Raw genomic sequence first — 15,368 nt, 5'->3', positions numbered from 1 at the left:
ACTATATGTTTTGGATAGTGGGCGTTAACCAGAGTACCTGGAGGAAACCAATGCAAACTCCACATAAACAAGCATTTAGCGACATTGGGAAGAAACAAATCTCTTTTAACAGGAAGAAACCTCCAGCGGAACCAGGTTCAGAGGAGGCAACCATCTGCCTCGACTGGTTGGGGTTAGTGGACAGAAGGACCAACAGAACAGAGAGATAGAACATCAGAGTGTCCCAGACTAGTTGAGCTGTGAACCACAAATCAGGAACTGCCATCATCAACTTCACAACACTGGAAACAGAGAAGAGAGAGAACGGCGAGGAGAAGGCACTGACTGCAGAAAAACATGATTCAGTATTATCAAGTCAGTAGCACCTAGAATACAGTGTGTTATTTTTTTTTTTATTCATTCAGTTTATTTCCAACAAGGTTACTATCACTTTTTTTACATTTTTTTTTTTTTTTTTTTTTTGTACATGCCCTCCAGGTTCTGGAGGGCCTCCATGCGGTTTCTTAACCATTTTTCTAACCTAATATTCCTTGTTATTGAATCGTTTGATAATGAGTGTAGTTTGCGGAAAGAGAGTTTTAGGAGTGAGTGTGCCCTGGGCTCTACACTAACTTTTCCAGTGGTGGCACTGGTGCGACTAACTTTCTCAGTTGGTCACACCAGTACAGAATTGGGTCGCACCCTATTTTTTTTTTCAAGCCATGCATGCTGCGCAAGGGTCACTGATGTCTGTAGGTGATCCTCCGTTATCAGCTGGCATTGAAGCGGTGCTGCAGTAGCATGCCTCTGGACTGCAGCTTTGAGGAGGTTTCGACGGGCTACAGAGGAAGTTTTTGGCCGGTGGGAAATTAGTCCAGGCGGTAGTGGAGGCGTTTTAACACAATCAACCAGGGAGCATTTTCCCTCTTCTGCACCTGGACGGCAGGGGCCAGGTGCAGTAGTCCTCATAAGTAACTACTTATAAGAACACATCACGGCAATCGGCTGACGCCTCTGAGGAAGAATGCAGACGACTGTCGAAACATGTCAGGTAACAACAGCTCCTAAAAAAGGTTGTTTGGAAAAACTAAACCTTAACATATTCTGAAAAAGAAGACATGTCATGAACAACTTCATGTGTTCAATGTCAAATTCAGCTTTTTAAGCTTAAGTCTCGTAATCATAGGATGTGTGTTCTGCGACCTGTAATTGTCAATCTCCATTTTAGCTACCACCTTAATGTGATAATGCTTGATGACCAGGTTGTAGAGAAAAGCACTGATCAGGCTCCCAATCAAAGGCCCTACCACTGGGATCCACCACCAGTAGTTCCCATACCTGCATGGAAAAGAAAAATGGCATGTTTAAATATCAATGTAAAACGCTGGAGCTGTTACGTGATTGTTCAGCTGCATCAAATGCATCTGTGGGGTGAATGTGACATTATACAACTGCCGCTCAGGCTCACATGTTGTAAACAGATTATAAATATGGGTGCGTCTTTAAAAACACTAGAACATAATTCAATGATGAAACCCTTTTCTAGTGTTATGCTGCTTCAGGTTTTATATGCTGTGGGGAAATATTTGAATTGTTTCTTTGTTTGAAAATGTACATTATTATTATTATATTCTAGCAAAAATGTTGATAAGCAAATCAACTCATTCGTTTACGTTTTGTCATCTGTATACATGCTTATCTCTTTGGCCAAATTGATTGCATCTACTTATCATATCACAATTACGATCTCATACCTGCTGCAGGTACAAAATCTCATGCCTATATTACAGTCATTTGGAATATTTCAATGTCCTGTTAATCTTTTTAATTGACAGCAGTCGGAAAACAAAAACATTTCAGTGGCTTACGTGAACACCTCCATCCCCCATCCCGCCACAGCTGTGAAGAGTCGTGGTCCCAGGTCTGTGGCAGGATTCAGTGGGTAATCATACTTCAGTCCAAAAACAATGATGGCGAGCTCCACACCAGCTGCATGGTTCCTTAGTTTTGTGATAGCAAGGATGGCCAGAACCAACATAGCTACGGCCACAACCTGGAGGAGTTTAAATGGTTTTTATTAAAGGATAAAATTAACATAATAATAAACATCTTTTCTACAGCATAAAAAAGGAGATTTACAATGTTTTTTTTAACTGGATTTTACATTTTTTTTATTTTTAATTAATTTAAGCTTTAACGAGCCTTCATGTAACAGAAAAATTATTTCTTGACTACAATTTGCAAAACTTTTTGTCTCAACCTTTTAAGTGTATTGTAAAAAAATCAATTTATGAGAAGGTTTTTGTGACGCTCTCTGACTAATGCTGCCAGTGGCCCCAGTGTGGGACCCCCAAGCAAGTAAATAATAGAGGGGTGGTCACAAAGCTCACCTGAAGATATAAGCCTTCCTGTATCGATATGGGTCCTGTTGGATAAGAGGCAAAAATATGACCTGATCCTTTGCTTCCGCTCACAGACAGGTTCCTATTGGTGAAAACCATTATTGCATCTGTATGGACGATAAAGGCACATCTGCATTAGCGCACAAGGGAAAGCCACACTGAAAACTTGTAACACTTTCAACATTTACCGTAATATATGCCAAAGACTACAGCAGCCCCTAAGAAAGCACCGAGGAACTGAGCGATGATGTAAACCAGGAAATGCTTCCACTCCAGTTTTCCCAAACAGGCCTTAGCCAGAGAAACGGCAGGGTTCAAATGACCTCCTGAGAGAGGAAAGACACACAAACACAGTGGGTTAATTTCAGGTTGAACATATCAATGACAAAGAAAGTAAAATACTGTACTGTCGTATGATTTCCAGATGGACCACATCATATTTTATTGCGTTTACCTTATTCTTAAAGTTTATTTCTCATATTTTAGTTTTTTGACTAAATAATTTTAGTCGACTAAAGCAACATCTATTCGTAGTTGTGTAACTGTGATTGGTATGTTTGGATTTCCCGCACAGCGGCTGCTTCTGATTGGCTCATTTAACATCATGTTCCCGCCCTACCTCAAATTTTGTTTAATTAGTTGCGATTATTCAATCATCTTGAATTTTTGACAGTCTTTACCAGCATAATTGTCTAGATTTTATTTCCTGAATAAAACGTTGCACATTTCAAACTAATGCTATTTTTGTTTATTTATTAAACAATAGATCAAATTTGAATGCCACTACAGTAAGGCAGCAGCAGTAACGCATGAACAGGTGAAGTATCGATTAACAACACTGTAGGCCTGCAGTGTATTAAAATATTTCTGACATAACAATGAAATTAAAACACAGATTCAATACATGAAATAAAACTAATAATATAAACTAACAGTAAAGAAACTCAACCTGCCTGTTAGCATGTTCGGAATTAGCTAGCTAGATGGAATAAATCTCCCTAGGGTTAAATCTATTGGGCTAAATCCGCTATCTTAGCTTCTTAAAGTGTTAATTTGTTCGAAGTGCCGTAGCCGTATCAACAAAGTACAGAAAAAATGGCAGAGCAAGTGATTTGTTTGTTTGATTTAGGGTTCGGGTAGGTTAGGGTTAAACAGAAGTACAAGTACGTAATGTCTTAGTCACGTGACTTAACACGTGACCTAAACTGGCCAATGAGGGGCTCTACGTACGGGTACGGTTACATACGGCTAGCTACTGCCTAATGTGTTTGGTTATTAAATACTGGTATTAAAACGTATATGCTGTAAAGAGATGTTTTAAAATCCCTGATAAGTAGAGGTGAGTAGTTTTTGGTGCTTACCTGAAATTCCTCCGGTCATGTATATAGCTATCGCCAGGCAGACGGAGATTATGATGTTCACCATTGACATTTCCTCCATGTTTGAGATCAGAGCATTTTTAGCCTCAAAACCACAGGTAAACCACTACAGACACATGAAGAACAGCACAAACAGTCAGTGACCAAGCAGCGATAAACAATAATTAAAAAAACCAAAAACAAACAAACAGCAAAGTTTCACTTACAACCATGATCAAAGTTCCCAGCATTTCAGCAAAGAATTTCTTGACTATTCCTTCCATTGTAGCAATTTTTCAGTCGACGATAAAAACACTGAGTGAATATATGTGACTGATCACTGTAAAGTTCAATCACCAAAGAAGAATCAAGCTTTGACATGCTTTAGGTAAAGGCAGATAAGGAACCCTTTCATGACGTCATCTTATTTCATGACATCATCTTCATTCTATCTCAGGGCACTAAAATGTCTAATAATTGTAAAAATAAAAAAATATATTATTATTATTATTGTTTCAAATACACATCACACACAATAACTATGAAATAGCTGTTTCATATCGTTAACAATTTTCCAAATACAAATCTAGTTCAAATAAAATGCAGTATAAAAACATCTAAGGTGGTGCACATGTCACTTTGTGCACTAATCCTGGCAACATGATCAAAAGCGAATTCTATAATAAACCTATATATCACGTTGATTATTGTTCAGACAATATAGTGATCTAATACATATTTTCCCCTGTGGCAGCTCTGCGCTGCCATACAATGCCGCTTCCAGCCCAAGATCATTCATTTTTACCAGAGCATAATTTATACCTAATTTCTTTTTGTCAAGAGTTCTTTGCCGACCTCTGCAGGACAGAGCTGATTCACTGCAAAATTAGTTTTTTTTTTTATCAGGCATTGCTACGGCCACCGTTGCTGATGACGCTCTTTGTTCAAGGACCCCAGGAACGGCGGGGCATCGTCGGCTTCGTTTGTTTGTAGCGAAGCGCTTTGTGCCAATGCGAATATATCCAAGTGAAATCAGAAGCATCTGCGTTAAAACACGGGTAAATATCGTGTTTTATAAGTTTTCATATTTTATTTGATCTAAGAGATGCATTATGTTTAAGAAGTAAGCCCAATTTGCGATCATAGAGTGAGGTAAAGGACACGTCCGGTAAAAGTGGCGCTCCGTATGAATGGAGTCTGCAAGGCCACCGGTACTGAAGTTATTGGAGGAGCTTTATTAAGTAAAACAATGCTTAAATCTGCACCGTTGCGTAGTCAATATATTTAAAACTACTCTACACGTAAATCATTCACTAAAGTGATTTTTCTGGAGGCTAGACGTTAGCATGTACTGTGGAGGCCATCATATAAACAGTAGACTGGCTCTCAATTGTTGCTGTAAATCTGAAATAAGGGTATCCACATTTAGTGACTCTCTGAATCCCTAAAAGCAGCGTGTTTTAAACACTTTGTTGCTTGAATGTAATGAATTTATCAGTGAGCTCAACTGAAAGCCTGACAATGAGCCACCTTGAGTGTTCTAGTTTAATTAGGGTCATTTTATTTCCTCAACACCCTGCTTATTTTATTGTGGTCAAATAAATCACCCAGACCCTTTGACAACATAAACCCACCTACCTCGGGGGAGCTACATCAGGGAACTAGATTTTTTTTTAAAGTACACATTTGAGATTGTCCTAAACAGCTTCATCTGCTGGCCATTAAATAAATGTATTATAAAATGTTACTAATAATTGAAAATCAAATGATCAGATGAAGTCAGTAAGTACATACCAATGATTACTAATCATTTCAGTTCTCTCTCGTTTAATTTGATATGTACACTGTTGTCAAGTTTTGAATTATCCATCGCTATTGGATAACACGGCACCATCTATCAATATTGACTATGGATCCTGATTGGTATCTATTATATATTATTAATAGGGATGTAACGATACACAAAAATCACGGTTCAATACGTACCTCAGTATTGAGGTCATGGTTCGGTTCATTTTTGGTACAGTATGGAACAAAATGCAAAACATACATTTTCTTGTTTAAACTTAAGTAACCAACAATGTCTTTAACATTATACAGAATATGAAAATAAAGCTTTAAAAAAAAATACAATACTATTGTAAAGTGGTACCTGGTAATAATATTCTCAAACAACAAATACATTAAATATTATAGAAATAAGCTGACAGCTTGTGAACAGCTTTTAACAAACAAAAAGTACAGCACAGTTCCAACATGTAGCCTTTGGTTTAGACCTTCATATTTTTGGCCAGAAAATTTAATATGTCCACATTGTCTGCAGTAAGTGCAGATCTGCTGGCAGTTACAAATGCATAACATGAATTTGCTTGTTCATTCAAAACTTTAGTAAACCAACAATGTATTTAACATTATACAGAATATGAAAATAAAGTTAAAAAAAAAGTGCTGCCTGGTAATAATAATATTCTCAAACAAAAAATACATAAAAAATAAAGCTCCTCACAGCTTGTTAACAGCTTTTAACCGCTGCTATAGAGACTCCGATGGCAGTTGTTACAGCTTTGGTCAGATCTGAATTGCTAGGCAAAGGCTGCTTGAATGCCGAAGTCAGCTGCGTTTGCACTAAGGCCGTTTTCTTCCGTGTCGCAGTGATATTTGCACTTGGGTGGTGCCGTTTCAAGTGAGTTAGCATGTTTGTCCTGTTCCCGGAAACATACCCGATCTCAGCTGAACAATGTCAGCATGCTGCCCTCGTTTTTTCCACTGGTCTTTTTCTGTTGCAGTATTTCACCCGGAAGTTGAAGTGTTCCCAAGCAGGAGACTTTAGCGACAGAATAGGGTCCTCCAGCTCTGGTTTCTCGCTAGACTTAGCCATGACGCACGGGCTACACATGCAGCTGCAGGCGGAAGTAAACATGCGCAACTTCCGTTTCGTTCCAGGAACTCACCTGTGCAGAACCCTGTTCCCGAACCGAACGTCCTGTACTCTACAATGTTAGAGTTTATTACAGTGAATCCAAAAACAATAGAGGAGACTGTTCAGCAGCTGAATCCATCAACGTGTTGCCTTGACACAATACCCTCAAACTTCTTTAAAACTGTTGTAAAGTCAATTGTCACTGATTTGTGTCAGATAATTAACTGCTCATTCCAATCAGGCACCGTACCAAAATCCCTGAAAGTAGCTGCTGTGAAACCGCTGTTAAAAAAGAGAACACTGGATGCCTCTATACTGGCTAACTATAGACCAATCAGCAACCTTCCATTCATGGCCAAGATCATTGAGAAGGTGGTCTTCAACCAACTGAGTCAATTCTTAACATTCAACAAAATATTTGATAAATTTCAGTCAGGTTTTTGTTCTCATCACAGCACTGAAACTGCTCTGATCAAAGTGATCAATGACATAAGGTTGAACACTGATTCAGGAAAAGTATCTGTTCTCATTCTGTTGGATCTAAGTGCTGCATTTGACACTGTAGATCATACAATTTTGTTGCACAGATTGCAAACATGGGTTGGACTAAATGGAAAAGTAATGCAATGGTTTAAGTCATACTTGGAGGAGCGAAGCTATTTTGTAAGCATTGGAAACTTTGAATCTGACAGATTACCAATGTCCTGTGGGGTTCCTCAGGGATCTGTTCTTGGACCCCTTCTGTTTAACCTTTACATGCTTCCTTTAGGACAAATTTTACAGAACTGTAAGGTTGATTATCAGAGCTATGCAGATGACACACAACTATATCTATCACTGAACCCAGATGACCATGGTCCCATTGAGGTGTTGTGTGACTGTTTAGAAAAAGTAAACTGCTGGATGAGTGAAAACTTCCTTCAACTAAACCATGACAAGACGGAGGTGATTGTCTTTGGTAACAAGGAAAAGAGGACTGCTGTCAGCAATTATCTTGAGTCTCGATCTTTAAAAGCTAAAGACCAAGTCAAAAACCTTGGTGTTCTGATTGACTCAGATCTTACATTCAGCAGTCAGATCAAATCTATCACAAAAACAGCCTTCTACCACCTAAAGAACATCTCCAGAGTGAAAGGTTTAATGGCTCAGAAAGATCAGGAGAAACTGGTCCATGCTTTTATCTCCAGCAGACTGGACTATTGTAACGGTCTTCTGACAGGAATCCCCCAAAAGAGCATCAAACAGCTACAGCTCATTCAGAACGCTGCAGCTCGGGTCTTAACCAGAACAAAGAGGTCAGAGCACATTACTCCAGTTTTAAAGTCTTTACACTGGCTCCCAGTCAGCCTCAGAATAGACTTTAAAGTTCTGCTGCTGTTGTATAAATCTGTGAATGGGTTTGGTCCAGAATACATCAGTGACATGTTAGTCAGGTATGAACCCAGCAGGTCTCTCAGATCTATGGACACAGGTCAGATAGTGGAGCCCAGAGCTCACAGTAAACATGGTGATGATGCTTTTAGTTGTTATGCTGCAAAGAAGTGGAACAAACTGCCAGCGGAGCTGAAGTCAGCATCCAATGTGAACATTTTTAAATCAAAGTTAAAGGCACTTTTTTTCTCTACTGCATATGATTGAGAGAGAGATTTTTTGTCATGTTGTTGATGTAATGATGATTTTACTGATGATTTTAATTGATTTTACTGATGATTTTAAATGTTCTTATTGATTTAAATGTTCTTATTGATTTTAAACAATTGAATGTTTTATCATGTAAAGCACATTGAGTTGCCTTGAGTATGAAATGCGCTATATAAATAAATTTGCCTTGCCTTGCCTTGCCTTGCCTACCGAAACGGTTCAATACAAATACATGTATTGTTACACCCTTAATTATTAATATAATCTCCTGTGTGTCCTTCTCCAGCTTTGAGCTCAGTGCTGTTTAACCCCTCATCGCATATGAGTGAGAGCCACTGAGAGGGAACCATGTTTCTCTACAACATCACCCTACAGCGTGCCACAGGCATCTCCCATGCAATCCATGGAAACTTTTCAGGTAAACTATAGTATTATTATACTGGCACTCCCAATGTGAGTTTGTAATGTATTTCACGAGTTATGGTGGTTCTGGTTCTGGACGTAAAGTTTTTATTTTGTTAAAGGGATCCTCCACTGTTTTTATAAATGTGGCCCAAAACTTTTGAAATGTCCTTATTAGAAGCAAAACAATGCAATTTGATTAAAAATAAATCCTGAATGAAATAAAGAAATAGTACAAATGAAGAAGAAGCCTATTCATTTACATTCTGGCTCTACAGTAGGGATGTAACGATTCACTCAACTCCCGATACGATTCGATTCACGATACAACTTGTGCTGCTTTGGGTTGCTCTAAAAATCAGTAAAAGTTAAAAAAGTTGATGCAGATGGCAGAGAGTGGCATCACACACTTACAGCACATCTTTCAAAAAGAATTCAATGGTCTCATTCTCATATCTAGTCCAGAAGTTTGGCATCAGGAACACCCATGTGTTACGGCCCAGCCTAGGAGAACTGGACCGTAAGATGAAGGTGTGCCACCTTTCCCTGGTCTCAAGCAGACACCGACAAAACTAAGTTTACAATTGTTTATTCACAATTTTCTATAACACAAAAGAGAATTAACTAACGGAGGGAGCTGTGGGCCAAAATAAACACAAACAAAATACGGCCGCTCAAAGGTCTCTCACACTCGTCCCACACTCCTGACTGTTGTCTGCTCCACTGGTTGAGACCAGTGAAGAGTGACACGGTGCGCCTCTCTCTGCCCCGCCGCGCCGTCAGGCAGCGTTGTCTCCTCCCCTTTGACTGGTCGGCCTGTGGAGATTTGACCAATCAGGAAGGGACCCGTCACTCCATCCCCTACTCTGCAGGTGGAATGAATCCCGGATGATAGGCTGACAAGACACACCCACCAAAGCACACACACACAGCATAGACAGACACACTCACATATACGACCTCAGTCATAACACATGACTTGGAATTTTTGCAAATACAATCTACAGTCCTGGCAACATACAAAAGAAACATAAATCTGGATCTCCCCCCACAGGGTCATCATTCATCAACATAAAATATACACTCACTAAAATCTGATGAAACAATACCCATTCCCCATTAAGATCTGGCAGTTGCTCCGGATGCCAACTTCTGGAACCAAATTTGCAATAACATCTATAAAATATCTCTAAATGCCAATCTACAATCAATACAATACAAGATATTACATAGTACTCATCTCACAGGTCATAAACTTTCCAAATTTTACTTAAATTCAGATGTATGCACCAACTACACTCAACACCTCAGACACTTACAATCACACCTTATAGTTCTGTTCACAAGTTTTGGAGATGGGTGACACAATCCCTCTCTGCCTGTCTCTCCCTATTTTTTTGTAAATATCCACTCCTCACCTCTTGTCTCATTGTACTGTGTATGTACTGCACTGCATTATCTCTGCGTATCGTGTGTGTGTGTGTATATATATATTGTTTTCATCATGTCTTGTATGTTGCAGTATAAAATAAAAAAAATTCACATACCCACTGTGACAATTTGCATACCCCACTGTGGGAACCTAGGAGTGGGACTGTTTCAAGTTCTAGTTGTCTGCTTGATAGTTTTTGTTGTTTTTCTTTATAGAATTAAATTGAATTGCCAAACCTTGATGATTAAAATATTCACAACTAGGGGTGTGTATTGCCTGGCATCTGGCGATACGATTCGTATCCTGATACATATGTCACAATACGATATAGGACTGGGTGAATTTTGCTTTTAAAAAATCCCTGATTTTATTTTAAAGAAAAATTTGATATTCAATTTCCCTTTTTTTTTTTTTGATGCACTTAAACATTACTGTAGACATCAGATATATTGTCAAAAGTGGAACTTTATTGCTGTGATTGTCCACAAGAGTTAAAATGCATAGAACAATTCCAAAAAACTGTGGTGGAAAAAAAATATTTAAAAAATAAAACGAAATAAAAAACTCAAATTTGCAAAATGAAAATTGTTTTTATCTACAAATTCGATTAAATCGATTTTTTTTTTTTTTGCCCAGCTCTAATACGATACGATATATCCCGATATTAAAGTATGAGGCAATTATTGTGATTTTGTTTCTATATATTACTTAAGAAACAAATAATCTGTAATATCTGTAATATTCATGAGAACATTATGCAAGAAGTATATTTTATTGGCATATTTTACACTCAAAACATTGGCTTTAACATGCCATGTGCCAACAACTTAAAATAAAAAATAACACACAATCTGCCTGTGGCTTTTAAACCAACTTTGACTTTAGTGCTACATGACTTTAGTGCAACTTAACTGAGGTATATGCCTAGAACAACAAATAAATGCAGAAAGTTAGTAGTTCTTTTTAGATTTTATTGAAAAAACACAAACTGGTCAACATGCCCAGGTTTCAGCACTTCTTTGTGCAGTTACAATGTCTCCTACAGTGGAAAAGACCTTCCTGGTTCAATAAAGGTTAAACAAAATTGATATGGATGGATTTAGAATCGGTCCGAGAATCGCACAACATAATATTGCGATATATCGCAGAACAAATTTTTTTCAACACCCCTATTCACAACCAAGTGATAGAAGACACAGGCTTTGCTTAAGAACAAGTATTTATGTCAAAGGAAATATAATCGCCACTGTTAATATATCTTTTTGATTCTGTTTTTTAGGAACACAATTGCAGGAAATTGTTGTTTCCAGAGGAAAAATCCTGGAGCTATTGAGACCAGATGCTAACACAGGAAAGGTGCTCCATACTATATGTTTTGGATAGTGGGCGGTAACCAGAGTACCTGGAGGAAACCCATGCAAACTCCACATAAACAAGCATTTAGTGACATTGGGAAGAAACAACTCTCTTTTAACAGGAAGAAACCTCCAGCGGAACCAGGTTCAGAGGAGGCAACCATCTGCCTCGACTGGTTGGGGTTAGTGGACAGAAGGACCAACAGAACAAAGAGATAGAACATCAGAATGTCCCAGACTAGTTGAGCTGTGAACCACAAATCAGGAACTGCCATCATCAACTTCACAACACTGGAAACAGAGAAGAGAGAGAACGGCGAGGAGAAGGCACTGACTGCAGAAAAACATGATTCAGTATTATCAAGTCAGTAGCACCTGGAATACAGTGTGTTATTTTTTTTTTTTATTTATTCAGTTTATTTCCAACAAGGTTACTATCACTTTTTTTTTTTTCAAGCCATGCATGCTGCGCAAGGATCACTGATGTCTGTAGGTGATCCTCCGTTATCAGCTGGCATTGAAGCGGTGCTGCAGTAGCATGCCTCTGGACTGCAGCTTTAAGGAGGTTTCGACGGGCTACAGAGGAAGTTTTTGGCCGGTGGGAAATTAATCCAGGCGGTGGTGGAGGCGTTTTAACACAATCAACCAGGGAGCATTTTCCCTCTTCTGCACCTGGACGGCAGGGGCCAGGTGCAGTAGTCCTCATAAGTAACTACTTATAAGAACACATCACGGCAATCGGCTGACGCCTCTGAGGAAGAATGCAGACGACTGTCGAAACATGTCAGGTAACAACAGCTCCTAAAAAAGGTTGTTTGGAAAACCTAAACCTTAACATCTCCATTTTAGCTACCACCTTAATGTGATAATGCTTGATGACCAGGTTGTAGAGAAAAGCACTGATCAGGCTCCCAATCAAAGGCCCTACCACTGGGATCCACCACCAGTAGTTCCCATACCTGCATGGAAAAGAAAAATGGCATGTTTAAATATCAATTTTAAACGCTGGAGCTGTTACGTGATTGTTCAGCTGCATCAAATGCATCTGTGGGGTGAATGTGACATTATTTAACTGCCGCTCAGGCTCACATGTTGTAAACAGATTATAACTATGGGTGCGTCTTTAAAAACACTAGAACATAATTCAATGATCAAACCCTTTTCTAGTGTTATGCTGCTTCAGGTTTTAAATGCTGTGGGGAAATATTTGAATTGTTTCTTTGTTTGAAAATGTACATTATTATTATTATATTCTAGCAAAAATGTTGATAGGCAAATCAACTCAGTCGTTTACGTTTTGTCATCTGTATACATGCTTATCTCTTTGGCCAAATTGATTGCATCTACTTATCATATCACAATTACGATCTCATACCTGCTGCAGGTACAAAATCTCATGCTTATATTACAGTCATTTGGAATATTTCAATGTCCTGTTGATCTTTTTAATTGACAGCAGTCGGAAAACAAAAACATTTCAGTGGCTTACGTGAACACCTCCATCCCCCATCCCGCCACAGCTGTGAAGAGTCGTGGTCCCAGGTCTGTGGCAGGATTCAGTGGGTAATCATACTTCAGTCCAAAAGCAATGATGGCGAGCTCCACACCAGCTGCGTGGTTCCTTAGTTTTGTGATAGCAAGGACGGCCAGAACCAACATAGCTACGGCCACAACCTGGAGGAGTTTAAATGGTTTTTATTAAAGGATAAAATTAATATAATAATAAACATCTTTTCTACAGCATAAAAAAGGAGACTTACAATATTTTTTTAACTGGATTTTACATTTTTTTTAAATTTTTAATTAATATAAGCTTTAACGAGCCTTCATGTAACAGAAAAATTATTTCTTGACTACAATTTGCAAAACTTTTTGTCCCAACCTTTTGTGTATTGTAAAAAAATCAATTTACGAGAAGGTTTTTGTGACGCTCTCTGACTAATGCTGCCAGTGGCCCCAGTGTGGGACCCCCAAGCAAGTAAATAATAGACGGGTGGTCACAAAGCTCACCTGAAGATATAAGCCTTCCTGTATCGATACGGGTCCTGCTGGATAAGAGGCAAAAATATGACCTGATCCTTTGCTTCCGCTCACAGACAGGTTCCTATTGGTGAAAACCATTATTGCATCTGTATGGACGATAAAGGCACATCTGCATTAGCGCACAAGGGAAAGCCACACTGAAAACTTGTAACACTTTCAACATTTACCGTAATATATGCCAAAGACTACAGCAGCCCCTAAGAAAGCACCGAGGAACTGAGCGATGATGTAAACCAGGAAATGCTTCCACTCCAGTTTTCCCAAACAGGCCTTAGCCAGAGAAACGGCAGGGTTCAAATGACCTCCTGAGAGAGGAAAGACACACAAACACAGTGGGTTAATTTCAGGTTGAACATATCAATGACAAAGAAAGTAAAATACTGTACTGTCGTATGATTTCCAGATGGACCACATCATATTTTATTGCGTTTACCTTATTCTTAAAGTTTATTTCTCATATTTTAGTTTTTTGACTAAATAATTTTAGTCGACTAAAGCAACATCTATTCGTAGTTGTGTAACTGTGATTGGTATGTTTGGATTTCCCGCACAGCGGCTGCTTCTGATTGGCTCATTTAACATCATGTTCCCGCCCTACCTCAAATTTTGTTTAATTAGTTGCGATTATTCAATCATCTTGAATTTTTGACAGTCTTTACCAGCATAATTGTCTAGATTTTATTTCCTGAATAAAACGTTGCACATTTCAAACTAATGCTATTTTTGTTTATTTATTAAACAATAGATCAAATTTGAATGCCACTACATAACAATGAAATTAAAACACAGATTCAATACATGAAATAAAACTAATAATATAAACTAACAGTAAAGAAACTCAACCTGCCTGTTAGCATGTTCGGAATTAGCTAGCTAGATGGAATAAATCTCCCTAGGGTTAAATCTATTGGGCTAAATCCGCTATCTTAGCTTCTTAAAGTGTTAATTTGTTCGAAGTGCCGTAGCCGTATCAACAAAGTACAGAAAAAATGGCAGAACAAGCGATTTGTTTGTTTGATTTAGGTTTCGGGTAGGTTAGGGTTAAACAGAAGTACAAGTACGTAATGTCTTAGTCACGTGACCTAACACGTGACCTAAACTGGCCAATGAGGGGCTCTACGTACGGTTACATACGGCTAGCTACTGCCTAATGTGTTTGGTTAATAAATACTGGTATTAAAACGTATATGCTGTAAAGAGATGTTTTAAAATCCCTGATAAGTAGACGTGAGTAGTTTTTGGTGCTTACCTGAAATTCCTCCGGTCATGTATATAGCTATCGCCAGGCAGACGGAGATTCTGATTTCCACCATTGACATTTCCTCCATGTTTGAGATCAGAGCATTTTGAGCCTCAAAACCACAGCTAAACCGCTACAGACACATGAAGAACAGCACAAACAGTCAGTGACCAAGCAGCGATTAACAATAATGAAAAAAAAACAAAAACAAACAGCAAAGTTTCACTTACAACCATGATCAAAGTTCTCAGCATTTCAGCAAAGAATTTCTTGACTATTCCTTACATTGTAGCAATTTTTCAGTACAGTAAAATATACACTCACTAAAATCTGATCGTTACGGCTGGTGCCTTATTGTGTTTACTGTGTTGGTGGAGGAGTGAGAGCTCTTCCACAATGTAATATCTATCCAAATGAGCAGGACAGCAGGGAGTGGCCATCACCAAGGATGCTGATTGGTTCTCCCCAGGGTGTGGCCCTACATAAGGACTGTCTACCCCCAGAAACTGGTGGAGAGCAGTAGTGGCTGTGTGGTTCCCTTGCTTGCTGTCCACCAAGTGTATCTGGCTGTGTGAAGTGTGTGTGTGTATTCACTG

General features: G+C 38.7%; 2 protein-coding genes and 1 long non-coding RNA gene across 3 annotated transcripts; 1 reads left to right on the top strand and 2 right to left on the bottom strand.

Moving 5' to 3' along the window:
- Positions 1 to 552: 552 nt before the first annotated feature.
- On the bottom strand, positions 553 to 4,101 carry LOC114465524 (aquaporin-9-like). Its single transcript, XM_028450591.1, has 6 exons — positions 3,967 to 4,101; positions 3,743 to 3,866; positions 2,570 to 2,707; positions 2,370 to 2,488; positions 1,848 to 2,032; positions 553 to 1,317 (listed from the first exon to the last, which is right to left on the bottom strand). Exons 1-6 carry the CDS (start codon positions 4,021 to 4,023, stop codon positions 1,113 to 1,115), a joined length of 828 nt encoding a protein of 275 aa, XP_028306392.1. The 5' UTR covers positions 4,024 to 4,101; the 3' UTR covers positions 553 to 1,112.
- A 559-nt stretch (positions 4,102 to 4,660) lies between these two features.
- Positions 4,661 to 11,650, top strand: LOC114465574 (uncharacterized). The gene is made up of 3 exons (XR_003674320.1): positions 4,661 to 4,797; positions 8,587 to 8,718; positions 11,414 to 11,650. It is a non-coding gene; the product is annotated as an uncharacterized LOC114465574 (long non-coding RNA).
- Positions 11,651 to 12,218: 568 nt separating this feature from the next.
- On the bottom strand, positions 12,219 to 14,860 carry LOC114464268 (aquaporin-9-like). Its single transcript, XM_028448313.1, has 6 exons — positions 14,782 to 14,860; positions 13,700 to 13,837; positions 13,500 to 13,618; positions 12,979 to 13,163; positions 12,320 to 12,448; positions 12,219 to 12,240 (listed from the first exon to the last, which is right to left on the bottom strand). The coding sequence occupies exons 1-6, from the start codon at positions 14,858 to 14,860 to the stop codon at positions 12,219 to 12,221; spliced, it is 672 nt and encodes a 223-aa protein (XP_028304114.1).
- Positions 14,861 to 15,368: the final 508 nt, after the last annotated feature.

The sequence above is a fragment of the Gouania willdenowi genome, chromosome 6, assembly GCF_900634775.1.
Source record: "Gouania willdenowi chromosome 6, fGouWil2.1, whole genome shotgun sequence".
NCBI lineage: Eukaryota > Metazoa > Chordata > Actinopteri > Blenniiformes > Gobiesocidae > Gouania > Gouania willdenowi.
Note: the sequence above shows the minus strand (reverse complement) of the source record. Positions and strands in the feature narration are given on the sequence as shown.